At 40.8% G+C, this 21,954-nt stretch overlaps 3 protein-coding genes across 5 annotated transcripts; all 3 read right to left on the reverse strand.

Moving 5' to 3' along the window:
- Positions 1-204: 204 nt before the first annotated feature.
- psmc5 (proteasome 26S subunit, ATPase 5) lies at positions 205-4,330 on the reverse strand. Its single transcript, XM_071901168.2, has 12 exons — positions 4,275-4,330; positions 3,471-3,542; positions 3,303-3,372; positions 3,089-3,186; positions 2,925-2,981; positions 2,326-2,556; positions 1,998-2,124; positions 1,687-1,877; positions 1,205-1,303; positions 909-1,019; positions 713-799; positions 205-395 (listed from the first exon to the last, which is right to left on the reverse strand). Exons 1-12 carry the CDS (start codon positions 4,296-4,298, stop codon positions 342-344), a joined length of 1,221 nt encoding a protein of 406 aa, XP_071757269.1. The 5' UTR covers positions 4,299-4,330; the 3' UTR covers positions 205-341.
- A 2,118-nt stretch (positions 4,331-6,448) lies between these two features.
- On the reverse strand, positions 6,449-15,801 carry smarcd2 (SWI/SNF related BAF chromatin remodeling complex subunit D2). 2 transcript variants are annotated; one of them, XM_071901171.1, is made up of 13 exons: positions 15,237-15,801; positions 13,912-14,126; positions 12,456-12,498; positions 12,224-12,346; positions 11,740-11,859; positions 10,944-11,039; positions 10,133-10,234; positions 9,589-9,750; positions 9,202-9,299; positions 8,275-8,410; positions 7,997-8,119; positions 7,126-7,227; positions 6,449-6,605 (listed from the first exon to the last, which is right to left on the reverse strand). In XM_071901171.1, the coding sequence occupies exons 1-13, from the start codon at positions 15,387-15,389 to the stop codon at positions 6,552-6,554; spliced, it is 1,527 nt and encodes a 508-aa protein (XP_071757272.1). In that variant the 5' UTR covers positions 15,390-15,801; the 3' UTR covers positions 6,449-6,551. The 2 variants fall into 2 exon arrangements, with proteins under 2 accessions (XP_071757272.1, XP_071757270.1); XM_071901169.1 differs by having other exon boundaries at positions 8,275-8,413.
- A 1,055-nt stretch (positions 15,802-16,856) lies between these two features.
- On the reverse strand, positions 16,857-21,910 carry atxn7l3b (ataxin 7 like 3b). Of its 2 annotated transcripts, XM_071901176.2 has the most exons (9): positions 21,777-21,907; positions 21,160-21,217; positions 20,923-21,046; positions 20,582-20,714; positions 20,103-20,274; positions 19,573-19,673; positions 19,413-19,435; positions 18,960-19,005; positions 16,857-17,879 (listed from the first exon to the last, which is right to left on the reverse strand). In XM_071901176.2, exons 3-9 carry the CDS (start codon positions 20,971-20,973, stop codon positions 17,800-17,802), a joined length of 606 nt encoding a protein of 201 aa, XP_071757277.1. In that variant the 5' UTR covers positions 20,974-21,046; positions 21,160-21,217; positions 21,777-21,907; the 3' UTR covers positions 16,857-17,799. The 2 variants fall into 2 exon arrangements, with proteins under 2 accessions (XP_071757277.1, XP_071757279.1); XM_071901178.2 differs by lacking the exon at positions 21,160-21,217 and having other exon boundaries at positions 21,777-21,910.
- Positions 21,911-21,954: the final 44 nt, after the last annotated feature.

Genomic DNA, 21,954 nt, shown 5'->3' on the forward strand with positions numbered 1-21,954 from the left:
AATCTGCAGACTATCTGTTCATGCTGGAGACTATGCTTATGTTTATATTACCAAAACATGAATTCTGGCAATGACAAAATTCCCTTGAATAAAGAGAAAGTGAGCAATGTTCACATTTTGAATTTCTCTTCTATCTGCAGGCACTGTCATTTTGCTATTTGAAGGTATTTGATTTTGGAAAAAAGGGTCACCACGCATCCAATATAATTTGGAGAAACCATTTACTTTAGAATGACTTTTATGCAACAATTACAAACCAACCATAAACAAAAGAAGAAAAATATACATATGTGTGTTTGCAGGGGTGTGTCCGCATTGTGTGCAAGAAAACACAAGGCTTTTTACTTCCAGAGCTTCTTGATGGACATGTTCTTCTCGCTGTCTTTCTGCATCACCTGATGAAGATAACAAGGAAAAAGGTTATGGGAAAATAGTAGTAGAAATGTTCATTATCAAACTACAATAAGATTGAAACTATACATTATTGCACGATGGGTGGGGAGTGAAGATTATGTATTCTAAATATAGAAAGGTGTGATGTGGAGCTAAGCCAAACGGTTAAGTGTTTTTCAGAATGATGTAGGTGGGTGGAAACAGAGCCATTGGTTTAGAAAAGCTATGGAAAAAACTGCTGAGCCAACTGGAAGCCCATACACCAGAAGTGCCTGGATACAGAGCCGTGACAGGCTAGAGAACTAATGGTCATACTAACCTTTGCCACGGCCATCTCGAAATCCTCCTGGGTGACGTGAACTCTCCTCTCTCTCAGAGCGTACATCCCTGACTCTGTGCAAACACCCTGACAACACACACAAGGTAACAAGGTGAAAAGAAAGGCCTGCTGTATACTTACTACCTAATTGGTACCATGCAGTGAGATCATTTTAACTAGTGCCCTAGCCTCTCACCTTAACCTCAGCACCCGAGGCTCCAGGCATCAGCTCGGCGATCTTCCTCAGGTTAATGCCGCGTGTCAGGTTCATCTTCCTGGAGTGGATCTTCAGGATGTCCAAACGGGCCTAGTGGTGGAAAAATGAGCTCAAAGTTGAATCCAAAAAGCCAGAGTGCCACAATAACTAAACTTTGTAAGGAAATTTGTAACTTTTCTATTGAACTGGCATAAACAATACATGAATAAACAACGATCTTGAAGGCTGCAAGGAAACTGAGCAGTGCTTAGTGCAAATTTGGGGACAGTAACTACCTCCTCATTGGGAGGGGGAAACTCAATCTTCCTGTCGATCCTGCCTGGCCTGAGCAGAGCCGAGTCCAGGATGTCGATACGGTTGGTGGCCATGATGACCTTGGAGGGAGAGACAGAGAATATTTTAGTCAACTGATTATTCAAGAACACAGAACACACTGCAATAGCTGTAGAATAGTTTTTATGTTCAACTTGCTTAAGCATCTTCAGTATCATAGACTACCTGGGCAATCTGCCAGTAATTATGTACACATACATGTAGAATAAGTAGAACCAATAATTGGGGCAGGGGTTGCCCTTTGCAAACCACATTAAAATATGTGTAATAAATATCTGCTTAGATCACTATATACTGGAATGCAAACCAAGGTACACACTAGTGTAGTTATATTCATACATCTTTAAAGACGTGAAAGGAGTTTCCTGTAATCAAACAACACAAAGTAAAATGAATCTTCAACTCCTGTCTGTGTGTGTGTTACCTTGATGTTCTTGGTGGCCTCAAAGCCGTCCAGCTGATTGAGCAGCTCCAGCATCGTCCTCTGCACCTCGCTGTCTCCTCCTGAGCCGCCCTCCAGGCGAGACGAGCCGATGGAGTCGATCTCGTCCATGAAGATGATGGAGGGAGCGTGCTCCCTGGCCATGACGAACAGCTCACGCACCATGCGGGCGCCTGGGACAGAAGAGGGAGGAATCAAGGTCATACAACCATAAAAAATTAATCTAGAATGGAGGTGAATTCAAATGCATCATAAAAAAAAAAGAGACAGCAGAAATGCCACTTGGAGCTCACCCTCTCCGATGAACTTCTGGACCAGCTCGGAGCCAGACACCCTGATGAAGGTGCAGTCAGTGTGGTGAGCCACAGCTCTAGCCAGCAGGGTCTTCCCTGTGCCTGGGGGGCCGTACAGCAACACACCCTGCGGACACACAGAGCAAAACAGAGATCACAACCGTCTACACACTGGAGAATTCATACACAGACAGCAGGGTGGCATAGGGATTAGGGAGAACAGGGGCAAGTGAAAAGAGAAATTTCTCTGACAGAATTGACTATTACAACAGTACATGGGGTAACAGCTCTTTTGCTTCAATCGTTAGCTCTGTTGTCGATCACCCACCTTGGGCTGTGCAATGCCCAAAGCCTCAAAGAGCTCTGGGTGCTTGACAGGCAGCTCAATCACTTCCTTGATCTCCTTGATCTGCTTGTCCAGGCCACCAATCATCTCATAGGTGGAGTCTGGCACCTTCTCCACCATCATCAGGGACACCAGAGGGTCTACCTTGTTGGGCAGGATCTTGTGCAGGGTGTAGCTGTCATTGCGCAGAGCCACGCGGCAATTTGGAGTCACCTGGTCAAAGAATGACAAATTAGGGATGATATGAATCTATTCCGAAACTCATAATATAATATTTCCCTACAAGAATTCCTTTCTTTATATTATCAATCTATTCCTTATATTATCTTATTGGGTGATTGTGCAAGGGAGCAAATACAGCATGTTTATTATTTTTGTAACTTCATTGTAGCATTTGGTTATGTTGTTTATTCTGTCTCAAGTGTGTGTTGCTGCTGTGACAAATTAAATAATATGATAATATGAATTGCTATACAATTGTTCTGCTTATCCCTACATCAACATAAAAACAATAATGGGAAAACTAAGCATTTGGAATTACAGTCATTAAATCAACAACAAAACAAAACTACAGCACTAACATCATTGATGTCAATGTTCTTGTCCACATCCACGACAAATTTTCCTTCTGGATGAACCTGAAAATGGTGAGGAGAGAAGTTAGTTTAAACTGTCAGCTAGTGGTCAATTTTAAGTGTTTTGCAAAGTATTTAACAGTAAGTAAGCAACCTAGTATACAGCATACCTTGACCAGCACTTTCTTTTTGTCCATGACCCTAACCACTTCTCCTACATAGGATCCCTGCTCCTGTAGTAACTGCAGCTCCTCACGAAGTAGACGCACTAGGAACAGAGCAAAAGTTGGACTTAAGTTTTCACAGCCCAGTCTCTATGGAGCTTCATTTGATAAAGTGAAATCACACTTTGTTAAAGGTTATTATTACAGGAATGAAGCATACCTTTAGCATTGAGTTCATTCCTCTGCGCCTGCAGACGTCTGAGATTCTGGCTCTTTTCATTAACTGTCAGCTGGAGAGAAAACAGTGGTTCCAGTGAGACAGGCAAGAGGAAATGATGCGGAGTCAGATCAACAGTTTAATGGTTACATTGTTATCTTGTTCTCTTACCTGTAACTCTTCTATTTTAGACAGGTAGTATTGCCGGAGACCTGAGCCACCTTTACTGTCCCCCATTTCCATCTGTCAATAGACAAAGCATCAAACTTCATGAAAAACAATACTCTCTAAAAGAGCAATTAATGATTCTAATGTCATATAATTGAAGTCGCTGTCTAACATTAAAATAAACTTTTGCAAAACCTTCTTACATTAGCATTAAAGACATTTACTGAATTACTGTGAACTCTGACTGGCAACAGTTTCAAGCAATGCCTATCATGGTGACTGATAATTGAGTTAAAATTAGCTGTCACTCCATATGTAGCTTGCTTACTAGCTAGCAAATACGCTAACATCCACTTTCATCAAAACTGCTAACTCGGGAGCTAACTGTTAGACTGAGACTGGTTAGCTGGGTGACAAAGCTATTAGCTTGAATTAAGGCTAATGTTAATTGTATTCCAGCCAATTTAGCAAGCTACGCGTGTTCTAAATGTTAAAATAATAACGACGACTATCGCTGGCATAACGCTACTAAACATGCAAAGTAGCTACATATTTGACAGTGAAGTTCAGCTAGCCAGCTAATGTTAGCTGTCTCTTTAGCTAGCTACAATGAGACAGCAAACCGGCAGCATACTGACTGAGCATTCATTGTTATGAATGATCTGTCATTTCAGTACTTTCGGCAGAGTCGCACCAACGTTTTATCTCACAGATCATTCCCATAAACGATTCGATTCGAAGAACTGAGGTAATGTTTCGTGGAAAATATATCAGTAAAGTCAACAAAAGTGCAGAAAAATCGCTTACATGGTCCATCCCGTCCACCTCCATCTTGAAATTTCAGCATCCGTTGGACTAAGTGCTGACTTCCGACAGACTCTTCTTCAGGAGGATTTTTTCTGAAACGAATGCACACACTGCCACCTATAGCCCTGGTTGGTAAATACACATTGTTTTTTTTTCTATCCTGAACAGTCAAATGAACTAATACTAAAGTCACAGTACTGACTTTAGTAGTTAAGTATTTGGATTTGATGTACAGCATATTGCATGTATTGTCATAATGACTCTAAGAATATTTTTTTAAATCATTAAGTGTTTACTGTACCTCTAGACACATGGCTCCCTACTTTCATTGACCAGTATCATGTTACAAGCTGAGACACAGGCCTGCAAACTCTGAGCTGCAACCCCAAGGAATGTATTTACTTTAGCCGTTATTTTTAGAGCGGTAAACAGGTATTATAAACTCTTTGACTGGGACAGGTAGGACCAGCCATACCTGTTGAGACACCCCTATTCTCCAGAGGCATTTGAGCTTCTCAACCAGCCTGAACATGAACACTCACGGGATGACCTCAGCCCGTTACTGTAGGCCGCATCAGAGTGCTGCACATATTAGGTCAATGTAATAAGTGTGACAGCTTATATAGATGGCATAACACATACAGCTGTCAAAATAATGTGTTAGTCTAATTCATTATTTTAAGTGTTGCTTGTGAAAACACTGTTTCAAAAGTACTGAGTGTTTCAAAAGTAGTTAATCATTTTTTAATAGTAACAATAAAAAACTGCCATGATCTCAAGTGTACCTGGAAAAAGGAAAAATATTTAATAATACAGTGCCTATTAATAATGTATATAAAAATGTATACCGTACTTACTTTTGAAACAGGCTGCATATTCTGAAAAAAAAAAAACTTGAACATCATGATCATTTGCAAGTATATTTATTGTACAAAATACTCCAAATGTATAAAAAGATAAAGGCTTTTGATTGATGATACATAACATGCAAATATTTTACAAAGATGCCGTAGAAAAAAAACAATAACAAACAGCAACATTTCTCAAAATCTAAGTGCCTTTGGCACAGTGCCGTGTCTGTTATTATGGAATGTTCAAAGACATTTGGAGAAATCCCTCAAGTAAAACCCCGCCAAAACAGCATTTAAATGTAAATGTAAGCTAAAATGAACATGAATGAAATTATAAACTGCACTAAACCATTTGGTGCATTGTTTAGTTGACATACTACTATCTGCATTCCTATTTTATTAAACTTGTATCTAACTTTCTTAGGAGGTTTGAATCAAATGTATTGTTTCCAGGGAGACCCCCTCTGACCCACATAGCTGGCCACAATTCCCTCTCTTGGCATTAAGACAATGAAACACCCAAACAACAAATGAAAACAGCATGTAAACATTCAAGAAGTACAAAAACTATGCTGAATTACAACAGCTGGACTGAGTGGACTCATGAGGAACTCCCAAAACATCATTTCCCAGAACAAAGCTTTCCTGAAAGTCCTGGTTTCTTGCATAATATTAGAAGAGTTTCATTCCAAATGAGTCATCCACCATTTGAAAAAAATTGCATGTACACTTATAAAATTATTGTTGGCATGAAAGTAAAGCACTTTATGGGTTACTATTTAAGTTATGAACAACCTTAAGACTTACAACTAACAACGCAGTTATGTTTTTAATAGAATCTGAAATATTTTTGAAATGAATGTTTTTGAAATATTAAAGAGAATTTCCCCAATATGGATATGTAGCATTTTGGACTGAAACTCTTAATTTCTACCATGCCTCTCAATTGTTACCAGATGTCACTGTTCCTATCTAAAAGGTTATGGCTTTCAAATATTAGGGTAAACAGACCCTTTCAAAATGGCACACAACTTATGGCAAAAAACACCTTGAAAGCACCAATGCTTCAAAACTGTACCATAAAACAAATATGAACATATTGTAAATAAAGGCAAAGATTATTTGAACCAGCTAGCGGTTCAAAATGGCAAACATTGAAAGGCAAAAGTATTATTAAAACCATGTAAATCATCACCTTGGTCCCATATACTCTGGGACGAGAATAAAGGCCATTTACTGTGCTTAGAAGCTGGTATCACATCATGTCTGTGAGGATGGCTTTGTGACACGGAGAACACTTCAGCTGCAACATTAGCTTGTTGATTTTCAAGCTAATTTCAAATGGAAGATTTTGATATGTGTGAGGAGTAAAACTGAACCATTTTTTGACTTGGCTGGGATACTGATATACACATATATTATGTCTTCAGGTGAGTCGGATGCCCAACACCTGCTCCAACTCCTGTCTTCTCTGCTGTACCTGAAACAAAGAAGGGGGTAGTGTTAATGCAAAATAACTTCTTTAAAAGCAATAACAATGTATACACTACCAGTCAAAAGTTTGGACACACACAATTTTCCTTATTTTTTACTATTTTTCACATTTTAGAATAATAGTAAAGACATCAAACAAACCAAAACTATCTTATATTTTAGATTCTTTATAGTAGCCGCCCTTTGCCTTAATGGAAAGGCAAAGGCTTTGGAAAGAAATTCATACATAGGCATCAACTTCACTATTTATATTTGTCTAAGAACAAAAAGCATAAGCCTTAAGATCAAAATGGCTTTAAGATAATGAAAATCATAGTACATTCAATCAGGTGTGTCCAAACTTTTGACTGGTAGTGTATGTATATGGACAAAAAAAACTAAAAATGTCTCAAAAAATACAGTAAATAATAATTAACTGAGGCCTTACAATTAAAACATCTGTTACTGATCAAACATATACATTCTTCAGCAGTACATTGGTCGATCTGCGCTCTGTGTTTGCCTACCTTGGTGTAAACGTATTTGCCCACTGCCTCTGGTACCCAGGCCGCTTGGTAGAACTCGGTCCTCCTCTCCTCCTCCGGGTTCCCTGCCACATCTGTCATCAACTGGTAAAAAAGAAATACAGCATGGAGACGCGTTATACATGGAAGCATGTGGAACCGAACCACCATTTCATAACTATACCTGAGAAAAGAAGATACAAACTGTTTCATTACAAAGCGAGGTATCCACCATTACACCTATACTGATAAAATAATCCCTTGCAGTGTTTCCCACAGGTTGCAAGTTTACTTCATCAGCATCGGGGGGAGGGGGGTTATTGACGACTTGTTATTGACATTTCATTTAGCAAGCCCAGTAACTCATAGTTTTTCCAGGCACTAAAGCCTCTCCATCTAGTATAAACTTATGTAAACATTAGCTGACTATTATACATCCATCTGAATATTGAGGTTACATTTGTCTCTCCATTCAGTTTGAGTCAGCACTGACACACCACAACAAAGGAGCACAGATGTGCTGCATCATAGATCCAGAGAATTATCTTCATTGTAATTCACTAACACGCATTCGGCGGTTGGCAGTATTAAATCTTGATTGAAAACTACATCGGCCAGAAGCACCAGCTTCATGCATCACAGCACACAAAATGAATCTGAGACAAAAATTTACTTGGCCGGCTGTTAACTTACCAGGACGGGCCGCCCAAATATTAACATTGTATGGGAAACATTAAAGTAAAGATTTTTACTTGCATTAAAGTAAAAAACAATTGGGAACATTACTGAAGTTATTGATTATCTTGAGACATTTGCATACAAAACAGTTTTATTTATTTGAAATATCGCATGTCAGGCAACGATTCTGGTTTACCTTCAGATCTCTGCATTGGGACTTCAGCCAGTCCTGGATGAAGTCCTGTGGATTGTTGCTGAAGCTCAGCATGAAGTCTCTCTGGGTCTTCAGCTGGTTGATGGACTCAATCGTCTCATGGATCTGGAGGGGAGACAGAAAACAAGGAGTGATCAATTTCCTAGGCAATGTGTCAAGTCAAGTTTATTTATACAGCCCTTCATCACAAAAGCATGTCTCAAAGGACTTTACAAAGAAAAAACCTACCGAGATCTAAGTAATCGACAATCAGCCCGTACCTTCATCTCCAGAGCAGCAATCTCCTGCTGGTTGGTTGTGGAGGACAGGAAGCTGTTCATCTGGCCCTTCAGCGGGTCGTCCACCTCCACGTCGATGTCGTAGCACGCCGTCTTCTTCTGATCGGTGGGGTCCACACTGCTTATAGAGAGAACACAAGGTAAAGACGGGGAGACAGAATTCAAAAGTCAGATTATAATAAGGATTATAATAGGGAGGATGAGTGATTTAGATTGCAGACTGTTAAGAGTAGACACGTGTAGCACTAGGGTTGAGTATTGATAGCCCATTCTGTAATTGTGGACAGTTTACAAGAATCTATAGGGATCATTGAGCTATGAGTAAATGATCCATTTCTGTTATTATATTGCTCATATAACTGCACTATGGAGAGTGAATTAAGTTAGTTAAGTAAGAGATAGATGTCTCCTTGAAAAGTATACCTCAAATTTAGTTATGGTGACAAAGAACTACTACATGTTGAAGGCTATTTTACTACTGAAATGTGTGTTACTACATGCATGTGTGTGTATGGCTATATGGATTCTGAGCGGTTGACTATTCTTTAAAATTATAGTGTGAGTGTTGTTGAAGCAATAGCTTAAGAAAGTATAGTCAAGAAATTTACAACTATTTCCCTGAACACAAAAAATGTGGTGTTTTCTATAACAAAATCATCAACCATTTCAAACCATTTCAGCTAATGTGATTCGATGATTTTATACAATTGCATTTGACTTGAAAATGAAAGGTCATAAGTAAAAACTTGGTGGAATTTCCCTTTCAGTATTTGAGAATAATTACTGAGATCCTGACAAAACCCAACCCCATACAGCATGCACGCACACAGGCAAACAGGCACGCGCACAAACACACACATACATGCGTGCACATACACACAGAGAACCATGTGACACATACACCCCTACCTAATGATGTGATTGATGATGATGGGGTCGGGGTGCTGAAGCAGGCCCGCCAGTTTCATGGGGATCTCCGAGAACCTCATGCGAGGACAGCCAAAAATCTGCACAACATTAGGTAAGAAAACAGAGTGAGCTGGACACACTGAAGGCAAAATTGTGTATCAGATTATCTTGTCACATGCAATAAACTACGACAAAGTCAATATAAAAGAAGCGTATATCAGCTCATCTCCTATATGGTCACATTTGACATGGTATAAATAATACAAATTCCTTCTAAATCATTTGCAGTAGTGAAAATATTATTGGGAAATGTAAGCTTCTTAAAGTGGTGAATATGGATCTAGTGGGGGCGGGGGATTTTTTGTGTCCTGAAATCTGTTGCCCTACCTGTCTGAAGTAGCGGTTGCAGTTGATGTACTCCTTCTCATGGCTATCCTGCAGCTTGTTGTTCTTGATGTAGAGCCACAGGGCCTGCATGATGCTGGCTCGCGTCTGGGTGTGCACACCCAGCAGACGCGCCAACCGTGGGTCCAGTTTGTACTGAGGTGGCTGAAAAAGAGCAAGGCAATGACAGGCGATGACAGAGTTAATGGGTAGAAGGTGGAAAGGAAAAGTGGAAAGGGTAGGAGGCTGGTAACATCCTTTTGGTGCTGTGTAGCCTAATAGGTATTGTACTGCAATGATGCAGCATTACTGATTTGATTCCCAGAGGAGCATCCCACAGTGTAAAAAAGGACACACTCATGGTACTATGAAGTCCTTTTTGATGGAAGTGTCCACCAAATGGCAGATTTAAGCCCTTGGGAATCTGTGGTCTCTACTTCCTTATAATGCAAAAGGGTTGAAAAAGTCATATTACCCAGGCACAAAACTATTATTTGCAAGATGATAACTGAACTGATAACTAAATGGTGTGTGCACACACACATACCTGGTGATCAAGCATGAGCAGTAGGGTGCATTTGACGTTCACATCGCCGGGCCTTTTGACCTGGAAGCCGTCTGTCTCCTGAGTGGTGGGCATTCTGTGCCACTGACAGAAAAAAATAATATGCAAAGGGTTAAAAATTAATCTAGAATCTAAAATTAATCTTCACCATCTAATGAATGATTAGGGAAAAGTCACTGTAGGTAGACACAAGCAAACACTGCAATGATGATATTAGTAATATTGATATTGATGATATTGCTTAGGTGCCAGTATCACTAGATGGTGCTATCATTGCAGATCTGTTGCCATGACTAACTGCTATTACCATTGCTGTTTTATTGTGTGTGAGATACTCAACAAGTAATCACTCATTCATGTGAGTTGAATATGTTGGTCACTTAACAAGGTCAAAACAACCATTTGGAGTCCAATAAAAAAAAAATCCTATGGTATTATTACTAAAATACGAAAGAACTTTGTTGGAATCAAACAGATTTTGGAATACACTTGTTTGATCCTTTCCAAGAGTTGAAAATTCAACTCGCACAAGGTTGTTGGACTGTATATAAACCCTGTAGGACATCCTTGAGGTTCTTTAAGGGCTCTTAACAATCCCATTGCACTGTCTAACAGGCCCCGAAAGGATTCGTTCCAAAATTTGAATGATTCCAGCTGAATTCTGTTTTTTGACCAGAGTTGGAAAACGGACTGGGGTTGGTGAACAAATAGCAATCAGACAACTTTTTTGTGTCCATGTATTTCAAGTGCACGGATGTGGTTGTATCAAATGCTTTCAGAAGTAAAGTCATACCTCTACTAAGTGGTTGTCAGGTCCATAAAGCTCCTTGTCAAGCTCAATTACCAGGCTCTTGAAGAAAGATGAGAACTTCCTCTTCTGCTTACCGGGCTAGGAATAGAAATTGCATAAGAGAGTGTGAAAACAGAGATGAACAAGACTGCGAATTAAGTTTTATTATTATGCTGTGTCGGTCTGTACAGCTGCATTGTTTTGGCTCTGACCACATAGGGGGTGGCTGAGGCTGGGGAGGCACGAAGCTGTGGAGAACTAGCAAAAGCTGTTGCACCCCCCACCCTCTCCCCAGCCCTGCCGAAGTGAGTGTTTGCGCAACATGCCCCCTCTCACCCCTTCCCTCACAACCCTTTCTCTTTCTGTTCCTCCCTCCAATACTCCTACGCATGCCTAAACCACTGAGGCAGAGGGGGAAAAAAGAACAGGAAAAAAATCCTCTTTTTTCATGTGGCCCCAACTGACACAATGAGTTTGAGTTGATGGAGGGAGGGGATACATGTCAGCTCATGGCACGTAACGGCCAGTGGTTTCAATTCCTTGTTTCAAAAAGGGAACATGAGCTTGTGCGCGTGCATGTGTGTTTGTGTGTGTGTGTGTGCATGTTAGAGGGGGTGGGGGTAAACACACATCTGGTTGCGTGGTGTGAGCCAAGGACACAGGCCAACCAGGGCTGAGTGACTCTGAATTTTTCAGAAACACAATAACAGAGCCTGAAATACTTAGAGTCAGACAATGCTGGGACCAATGTGGAACAGTGAAAGAAGACTCAGATGTAGGGGTTGTGTTATTCACTTACATCCTCCAGAAGTTTGCCCTCCACCCTCAGCTCCCAGGAGGACACCTTCTCCGCCTCCTCACCCTCAGGCTTGCCGGGAGTGTACGTGTTGGAGATGTAGATCCTAAGCTTGCGCTTTTGCTGTGGGATGCAGGATGTGGGCACACATTAAAAACTAGACATAATCAGGAATTCCATTGAAAACTGTTTCTCAGAGGAAAAAAGTGACCATGGACACTCACCATGAATCACACCATGAATCAGATTCATTTTGAGAATACGTTTTAAAATTTCACTTAGTGAATGGTGCAGATGCCTCTTGGACAAAACAATTGACTAATAAATTATACATCCAAGACAGCAATTTAATGTTTTCTCTTCCCTTGCATGTGCACAAGCCCGCAAAAAGTTGCGATGGCGCAGCTCTACACAAAGCCTGAAAGTTATCTCAAAATATCCCCTTCATTATCTCAAAAGCTGACAATTCACTGTTATGGAGCAATACCGTAATGGGCTTCTTGATGGCCTCCTGGATCTCCATGCGTTTGCGGGCGATGGTCTGATCCAGTTTCCTCTCAAAGGCCAAGAGGTCCATGTAGGCCTGGGACTCTGGGACCAGGTCTCGGATCTAAAAAGCCAACAGTGCGACTTCAGTATCAAGGGACTACGGCCAACCACAATAAAAATGGAGGATGGATCCATCTAAAATGTGATTCAAGGGGTCAAAGTTGTCTTACCCTCTGTGGGAGAACTTTGTCAGCCATTTTGCGTCTTTTTGCCCTAAAAGATACAGTAAAGACAATATGAGGAGTTAATTTCCAAAGCATTACATGTCCATTTTGGAAAGACATTACCTGAGACTCACCATTCACTATCTCTAAAGTTTCAGTTTATAAAGTTTTTTTTTTTTAGTCAACCACAAACTTATATAGCCTACTGTCTCACTGTTTCTGAACAAACATTTTCATATTTTCTTTCAACTGATCCTGCTATTTTCAACCTGGACAGCTGCAAAGGCCGCATAAAAAGACCTTCACAAGGAACTGACCCTCCATGGACACAAGGAAGATGAAAGGAAAGACCTTTCATTTGATTATCAATTATTTGTGAAAACCTCATACTGTGCTTTCAAAATCCTGGCCACTGGTATGTCTTCATTAACTCCTTAGGCTGACAACCTCAGGCTCCCACTTATCACTACTGACTTAATAAAAGCTCTTTTCCTCTAATTAAATTACACAGTTCTCTCTCATTAAGAGTAAATTTAATTCCCAAGCACTTTCATGAGAACTTAAAAAGTCACTTTCAGGCCTGTGGCTCCCTAATCCTCCCATACTGAATATATCATTGATATGAGATAAACCTCAGAAGACAAGAGACTGGTTGTGGATGAAATTGTAAGCACTGCTTTGCATCATGGCTCACCAGATTTATGAGCAAGTGGCGTCACTGAGCATTTTGAAGCCAAAAATACCCACTAGTCTTTCCTGCTTTGAGGGCATTAAGGGCCAGTCATGAGATGCTCCTATCTCGTGTTGACGACACTTTGTGTGATCTGATCTGTGCTTTTCGCTGTACAGCAGCTCGACAAACAGCCTGCAGACTGCATCCTGGATGCAGAGTGGCGTTGCCACAAAACCACTTCAATAATTCTAACAACAAAACTCTTGCTGTTAACAATTAGGGCAAGCATAGCCTATACGTATTGCTAAAAGTAATGAGGAAGAGTTAGAGTACTTACTTAAGAGTAAGTAAGAGTAACTAATTTAATATGTAAATAAAGAGGGAATTTTATTGATGTTTGTGACAGCATTACATTATAAGCTCCTGACAGTAATCCTGCTTACTGAAAACTTGAGATGGGGATAAGGAAGAAACCCACCCAATTTCAAAATGACCCTTTCCTCCTTTTAGCAACTGCCTCTTTTTTTTTTTTTTACACTTTAGCAAGATAACCACAATGTAAAAAAAAATCCCATGTTTGAGTTTCCTGTGGCTTTAAGCAGGGGCAGGGGGTCATTTGGTTTAGTAGCCCGTGTTAGCTATGTCAGAAATGGTGGTTATTTTATCTCGAAGATATCTGATAAGATGCAGAAGTTGCATGAATGGAACGGAAACGTGAATTCCATCAAGACACTTATCCGCATTGGTCTCTTTCTCTCTCTCTCACACACACACAAATCCACCATTTACCCGCGTCTCAGGCCTCCCAGTGCCCCTTGCTGCTGCTGCTGCTGTTGTTGCTGCTGATGAAGGAACCGCTTCCTTGAGGCGTCCATGGTCAGGGGCCCCATGGCTGAACGTATGGGCATGTTCCCACCACCATAAGAGGGCCCAGGCAGTTGGCCCCCCATTGACCCCATCACCGCCATGGGGCCCCCTCCCCTGGTGGGTGGCATTCCTGGGCGCTAGAGAAGGCGAGGGGAGCTGAGGTTATGATTTTTGATTGATGACAACATCAAATCAATGGAATGGAATTAATTCTGGAAGCAGATAAACAACATGACAAAATAAAAGTAATAATGACGTGACTGATTGATTCTTGTATCCAATTGATATAGGATGTTTGGTGGGTATAGGACAAAGGATGCATCGATAGTACATTTCTTAACATTTGCATAAATACGTTTTGAAACAGATTAATGAGAATTTACAAGATTTGTGCTATGCCAATTTCTTCTTTGTGCCAGCGTATTTTCTGTCTCTGCATCTAACTACTCTCCCCTTTTTCTTTCTCACTTTTTCTGACTAATTTATTATGAAATATTTTCATTTTCTGTCTCTAAATTTGCTGCTGTCGAACTTGGCCTGCTCTCTCTGATAAAAAAAGAAGCAAATCTCTGCATCCATATGTCCCTAATTGGGATCTTTAAAAGTGTAAGTTAGCAACAGATAATGTGAAGCTGCAGATGGTGGCAAAAACTAAGATAATATATGCAGGCTGCTTTGTTTGTGACAGATGGTGGTTTTAAAATTACAAACTATTGTTTTCCAGCAAACTGACAGGAGGCTAGGGGCAGCCACGTGATTCTCTATCACACACACGCACATGCACAAATATACAGTTATGTGTTACTACAAATTAGTAGCAGTATTAACAAACCCAGAGACTGATGGTATATAACCATCCATTATTACTATAACAGCCACCTTTAAAAAAAATCAATTTAAGTTAGGACCACAGAAACTACAAATCTTTTTCAAATGCGGAAGTATTGTTCACACCCTGACATTTCAAGAATAGTGAGCTATGAGATTGCGCTCTCTTCTTTTTTTGATAGCTCTCACTCTATTTCTCTTATTTAATTGCCTTCAACTGGGCGCTTTTGCATACCACCAAATGTAGGACTGCATTTAGTCCAACTTACTTAAACAGGGCTGAGCAGCCCAAGGTAAGGAAGCCAGTCACCACAGCAGAATGCAACTTCAACCAAGTAGTCTGACTTTCCGTTCGTCACCAAAAGTTATCATATTTAGCTCGTTAATTGTGGTAAATGCAATGTAAGCAGCAAACCAACCTGGAGGTACTGGGGAGCGCTGTTCATGGTCCGGGGGAATCCCGCCGGCGGCTGCGGCATTCCTGGTATCCTCATGCCCGTAGCATGCCCAGCGTTCATGGGGCTCAAATTTGGATTCATCGGAGAACCCGAAAAGCCTCCTCTTGAAGCCATTCTTCAGAGCTACAAGTGGTTAAAAGTTGAGGAAACTTCTACAATCTCGGTCCAATGAGAAGTCTAACAGGCTGGTAGCTGAACGTCAGAGCTACAACTCCGAAAGCACAGTTCCTTTAGATTAGGTCAGGTTCGGATCTGACAGCAAGCACACTGTCAACAAAAAGCTAGCTAATGTTAGCTAGTTTGCTAGCGTTTCAAGTTCCGGGGTTTGCTTCCCTGAGTATGACTGTTTTTTTTCTTCTTGTTTTTGGACACCAAGTGGTGGCCGTTGTCTTTGTCATCCCCTCCCGCTATCCTCGAGTTTGCCAAATCTAGCTATCTTTTCAGTTATTCCACTGTTTGGTTCATGAAAAACGTTAACGGCTAACTGCCTAACTAACAAGTATTCATGTAGTGTAGCTGCCTGCACTACGCTGTGTAATGCTTAATGCTACCTCCAAGTGCTGTCGGAAATATCGTAATTCCGAATTTCAGTGTACATCAATCTCGTCTGGCATGACCAAGAAATTAAAGGAGGCGGTATACTACTACAGTTTACAGTGGTATACTTTGTTTAAGCGCACATAAACAAACCAACGGAATCTTCAATGATAAAGTTGCCGAGATATGAGGTTTAGAGGGCGGAGAGCATTAATAATAAAAGTGATGTATCTTATGTGTCATTGTTTGGCATTTTATGTAAATAACTGGTATTGCGTGTTCTTTTCACTCTATGTAACTTTTGTCACACATATACAACAACTTTTGTCTAATAAATCAAGACATAAATCATATGCCCGATGTGTATTTTCTCCTCTTCATGTTGCCTCTACAGGACAAAATGAGTCTGTGCTACCTGGTTTCTAAAACAAAACAACAGCCACCCCAAAATTATTTTTGTTACATGATCCATTTTCTTAATATTTCTTACCAAATAACTCGAATGTACGACCTATGTGTGCGACAAGCATGGAAGAAATCGAAGTCGTGTTTGCAACTTGCGAACTCAAAAGTAGGAGCTCAGGAGGAGCACTGGAAGGCAGCATTACCTGGCTCACCCCGATGGTTTGCAGTTCTGGGAACTGAACCCAGAACAACTTACTTCGAAGAGCTGCAACTGTAACTGTGAGCTTTGTGTTTACCATGGGTTCCCTACCATAAAATCTACATTGGTACATCCCTAATACAAACCCTTTACACAGTAACACTAATCCATCTCAGCCAATAATACTATTAACGCTATTTTAATTGCAATCATAGACAGAATCAACAGAATCGAAATTGTACTGTCTGTATATCGATCATCATTTAATCAACAGCCTCCCCTACTGGCAGTTCTATGCCAGACAAATGGGAATCAGACTTACATGATCTTTCTAGGTATTTGGGGCAGGGTACTGAGGTTTCTTTGTTGACGTTGTTGTTTTGTTTTATGGGGGTTGTTTTTCTTTTACTAAAATCCACACTCAACGCATGTGCAGAGTTCAGTCAACAACACACCAAATGACAGGTAACAAATCATTTATTATGCTAGACAGATGAACAAACTGAGCCATGATAGCAGCAATTCAACTATTGGAATATTTACACTATCACATCACACCAAGGATACATGTAACCCTTTACAATGTAAACACATGATACAAAGACATTTTTGAATGCTAGAAAACAAGCCCAACTATCCACCAAAAAATGAAACAAAAGAAACCTGCTTTTCACAGCAAATACTGTATCTGCTTGCTTGTACAATAAGGGGTTCATTTGCTGAACATTTCGAAACATGTTTCCACAGGTGAATAACAACTGTCAAGAGTTGCTTCTCACACACACACAGTATTGTAATTTCATTAGCTGGAGAATTGTGATCTTGATCGAGTGAATGTGAAAATAAAAGACAAACCATTAGTAATGATTGTCTGAAAGGTAACATGACAACTTAAATCATTAATTATTTTTCAAAAATGAAAGATAAAATTGTGAGGAAATATATAATTAGACCTCATGCCTGATAACAACGTATGTGCACACATAACCAGACCTTGTAAGAGCCGAAGCTCTTTGCGCAGCTGCCTCTGCTTGGCCGCTGGACGACTTACACCAGCATCTACCTCTGTGCAGTGAACATTTCTATTGCGCTATTCATTATTTTGGACTCCAGCAAATAATTTACAAAACAAAACTGAAAAAAGAAAACAATGAGTGTTGGTACAATGATTTTGTGGAAAGAACAAATGAGTCAAGTATACAGTGGGAGGTCTGGACTGCTTCTGCAGAACAGGAAACACCATAGATGTCACCTAAAACATCAATGTCCATTGATTTGACAACAAAAAGAGCCATGGGTGAAGTGTTATTGGTCTTCCCCTTGTGTGTGCATTTGTGTGCGCACACACAATTGTAAGAGTATGTGTGTTTGTGGTTGAGTGTGTTACTGAGGGAATGCCTCGTCTTTCATCAGCATGCGTGGGCTTTCCTGGTTGTCCATACGACGTCGAGGCCCCATCATGCCTGGGGGAATAAAAAACAGGCTGCATGTCGTTCAGTTCTTCATAACAACCAGTCAAGCACCGATTTAAATGAGCACTTATTCGTTCCACCATTATCTTGATCAATGGAAGGCACAGCGAAGCAAAGCAAAGACACAAATATTCACAGCATCATCTATCTGACGACGTGAGAAGAATGAACGAAGGCCATACAATAGGCATGCCTTTATTATAGAGTAAATGTGTTGGGTTTCAGTTTTTCCCTGCTGAAATCAAATAAAATGAGTAAACCTTAGCACTAGACAAGATTTTTATGTAAAAAACACACCTGCCTTATCAGTGTCAATTATGAAGTGGGTCACGCATATTCGCCTTATTTGGCCAAATTAAATTCTAGTGTTGGGTGCAGACACTAGCGGGAAATCTTCTCCACCCACAGCAAGTGACACATTGAAACTTAAGAGTCAAATCCAAACTGTGTCTCTTTTGCCTCTCTCTTCCATTTGGCATCATTTGATGTAAAGCATCACAGACCGGCCGGGTCGGTCAACATGAGTGTGCTGTGTGCAGTTTACTGATGTCACGTTATGTGATTTCTGGCTATTGAACTTCAAATTTTTCAAACAGTCACCACATGCTGCCATTTGCAGTCGCCAACATGCAAAATTGCAAAATTGTTTTAACCGGCATGGAGTACAACTGATGGAGCTTACAGCATCAGGACTATTCAGATTGTGTCAGGTAACTTGTCAATCATACCATATTATTATTCAGAATGCTATATGTATACTAAATGGACTTTCAAATATTTTGCTATGATTGTCTAAATATTAAGGCATTCATTGGATTGCTCTACAATAGAAAACTCCACCATCTCACTTAGATAGAACAAAGCATAAAATTATTTGCAAATATTTATGCAGGTCTATCTAGAATGTGTTCCTGATGTGTTGGCATACTTCTATACTATTGCCACAAGTGCGGCCAAATTTCATAACAGGTTTTATCAAAATGGCACATCCATTTGATCAGAATACTATACAAGCCACTCCATAACAAACAATGCCATCAAGTAGTAGTTAAAGGATTCATGTCAACTTACTGTTCTTATGCTTGAATGATTTGGATCTTCTGGGCGAATTTGGATTCTGAGATGCAAAGAGAAAAGAATATTTTGTTTAAGAGTGTATTCCAGTAATGAAACAAAACGGGTGCACACAAATCTTAGGGTATGATCAATAATATCCCCACTTTGTTTAAACTGCTTGATGATGGTGATAGTGGCATTTAGTGCAATGCTATGCTCAAATGACTCCTCTTGTAAAACGGCTAGGGGCTGCGATCTTGCACAATGGCTGTGCTGCTTTCAGAAACAATGATCATATTCCTCCAAAACTCAACTAGATTTCCCTTCATGTCAAGGCCTGATACTCAGTGAGGGCACTGGATTTCATTTAGAGATAAAGTAGGTAGGACATCAGAATACACAGCCATCTAAGGGTTATGCAACATTCCTGCAGATTGAAAGAGGCTTTTTCAATGAATATGAATGTACCTTATCAGATTTCCTTTTCTTGGCTGCAAAAGAAGAAGACATTCGATTTTAGATTTTGACAACATTTGAGGAATTTCATACATGTCTAGCTGTATTAGAGTACTTGTATTAGCAGGCAAAACACTACATCAGCAAAAAGAAGTCAAAAGTAGTACATCACCTTTCTTTTCTGCCCCATAGGACCAGTCATTATCATTGACGTCGTCGTTATCCTCTTGGTCGCTCTCTGACTTGTTGTTGGTGTTGTTACCGGTGACTATTCTGCAAAGGAGGAAAGGACGGATGACGCACAGTGACTCAGCATTAATTCCACAACTCACTGGAGATCACAACTTGCATATAAAACAAGTGCATTCTGATCTGAAACAGTCCTTTTTTTTTTTCTTCGGCGGCTACATCTGCAGTTTGAATGACAATGATAACCTCTACACAGCGAGAAAGTGTAATTACAACACTGTCAGCCATTTTCCCCCTGTATGTTGACTATCAAATCCCTTGCCTGTCTTAATTTTCAAATGAGAATGAATTTTATTAGGCCTACAGCACACAGGAAGAACTGAACCTCTGCTGTACTCATTTTCCATCTGCCTCATGCACATCAGAGTCCAGTTTCCTGAAAGCATCTTAACAGTGAGCCCATAATGGTTTTCAGTCTCGGGGCCAAGATGGCTGGCTGGTTTACTCGCGTACCTGCGGTTGGCTATGCGGCTGCTGTTGCGTCCCATCCCCAGGCATTTCTCCAGGTGCGGGGCAAAGCGCGAGGCGGCAATGCTCCGGCTGCAGTTGGGACATACACACTCTTTGTTCTTCCACTGGTTGTACACCTGGCCAAACACATCCACTCCCGGCTGGTCCACAATTTCTGGAAATATAAAAAAAAAGGTGTATAAGCATTCAGACAGTGTTCCCTCTTTATAACGGAGTGGCAACTTTATCAAAAGCAAGTTTGGTTCCCATGGAAATCACAACACACAAATCTTGGGTTACAAACAAACATGGCACATTAAAACCTGGGGGAGAGCATTGATTGGGCCATAGCATAAGAAACCATTGTCAACAAATTGTGAATTCACACTACGTTTCAGTACCCAGAAGTAATAAAGTGGCAGTGGAGGTGAGAATGAATCCATCATTATTTCACTGGGCAGACAGAATGTGTTCATGCTCACCAAAGTCCCTCATGCTTTCTTGGTCCGTGTCATCCAGGAAAAAGTAGCCCTGCTTGACGGCCCGGTGGACCTCGAAGCAAAGGCCCAGGCACGCATCCTCCACCAAGTCAGACAGGATGTCCTGAGCTAGGCCCTGGCAGGGGACAAACAGGGAGAACTTCAGCCAAGAGACAAGCTATTAGAAGAGATACAGGGCCAAGCTGTTCCCTTCACAAGGCTGTTGTATTGTTATCACTGTCTCAGTTTGTATTCAACAGTTTTTGCACTGTGTGCTGTAGACATAATGTACAATTCAAAGGTTGCTTGAATAGTCATTGTAACGTGGCCTTGCTCTACTGTACCTCCAGCTTGCTGTTGTCCAGGCTGGACATTGAAACCTCCTCCATTTTCATTTGCCAGAACTACAAGATGAGCCGACACTGCTGTGGTCATGCTGTAGCGCAGCAAGCATTGGCCAAAACAGGGCTGCAGCAAGAGGGAAATATATAGTTAACAACACTGTGTGATAAAAAATGTTTTAACCAATGAATGTATATCAGTGTGTGGTCTAACCGACGCGTAAAATGTGATGGACTTACAACTGCACGTTGAATACTGCCAGGGAGTTAATTTCAGACTTCCCACGTTTATAACCTACTAATAACACAAAATAGAAAGATAACTTAACGTTGCAGTTGTAGCACGGCATCACTTCAATAAACAGACACGACACAAAAGATAGGCCAATTTACAAACAAACTGCCCAGCTGATCCGAGCGTTGCTGTCTAATGAAGGTAGCTTAGCCAAAATCTTGCTAAACAAAACAAAGAGCATGGCTATGAATAGGCTGGAGGAATTGGAAATGCCAAGATCATGGATTAACGTTACAAGAGGCGGTTTTCTCCCGTACGAAACCAGCAAGTCAACGGGAGCAAACACTAGGAATGAAACGTATCAAATGTATCGAGCTAGACGGAAGAAACAGAAACAATAGTACACATTACAGGCTCATTGAATGGTTTTGCTGTGGAAGAAACACATCTGACTGCTGCGAGGCTCTTCCCCGAACAGCAGTGCTGCACTGCGGCTGTGGGCTTTACAACTCTCCGTACAAGCCGTGAACGAGGAAAAACGACGCTTGTATCCCGATATAAAACGAATCTACGAAGAATCCGGCAATCACAGCCATGCAAATTGGTAATTGTGTTTATTTACCTAATTCGGCAGGCATCCATCTTTACATCAGAGAGATCAGGCAGTAGCAATCGATCGCTACACGAGTTTCCACGAAGTCCTTCCTTGCTGCACTGCTGAGGATTTTCTCAGTAAACTCCAACTGAGTGGACAAGTATATTTGTCACCCAGACCAACATGTGACCTCGTCTTGCCTCAT

This window comes from Centroberyx gerrardi, chromosome 20, assembly GCF_048128805.1.
Source record: "Centroberyx gerrardi isolate f3 chromosome 20, fCenGer3.hap1.cur.20231027, whole genome shotgun sequence".
In the NCBI taxonomy this organism is placed as follows: Eukaryota; Metazoa; Chordata; class Actinopteri; order Beryciformes; family Berycidae; genus Centroberyx; species Centroberyx gerrardi.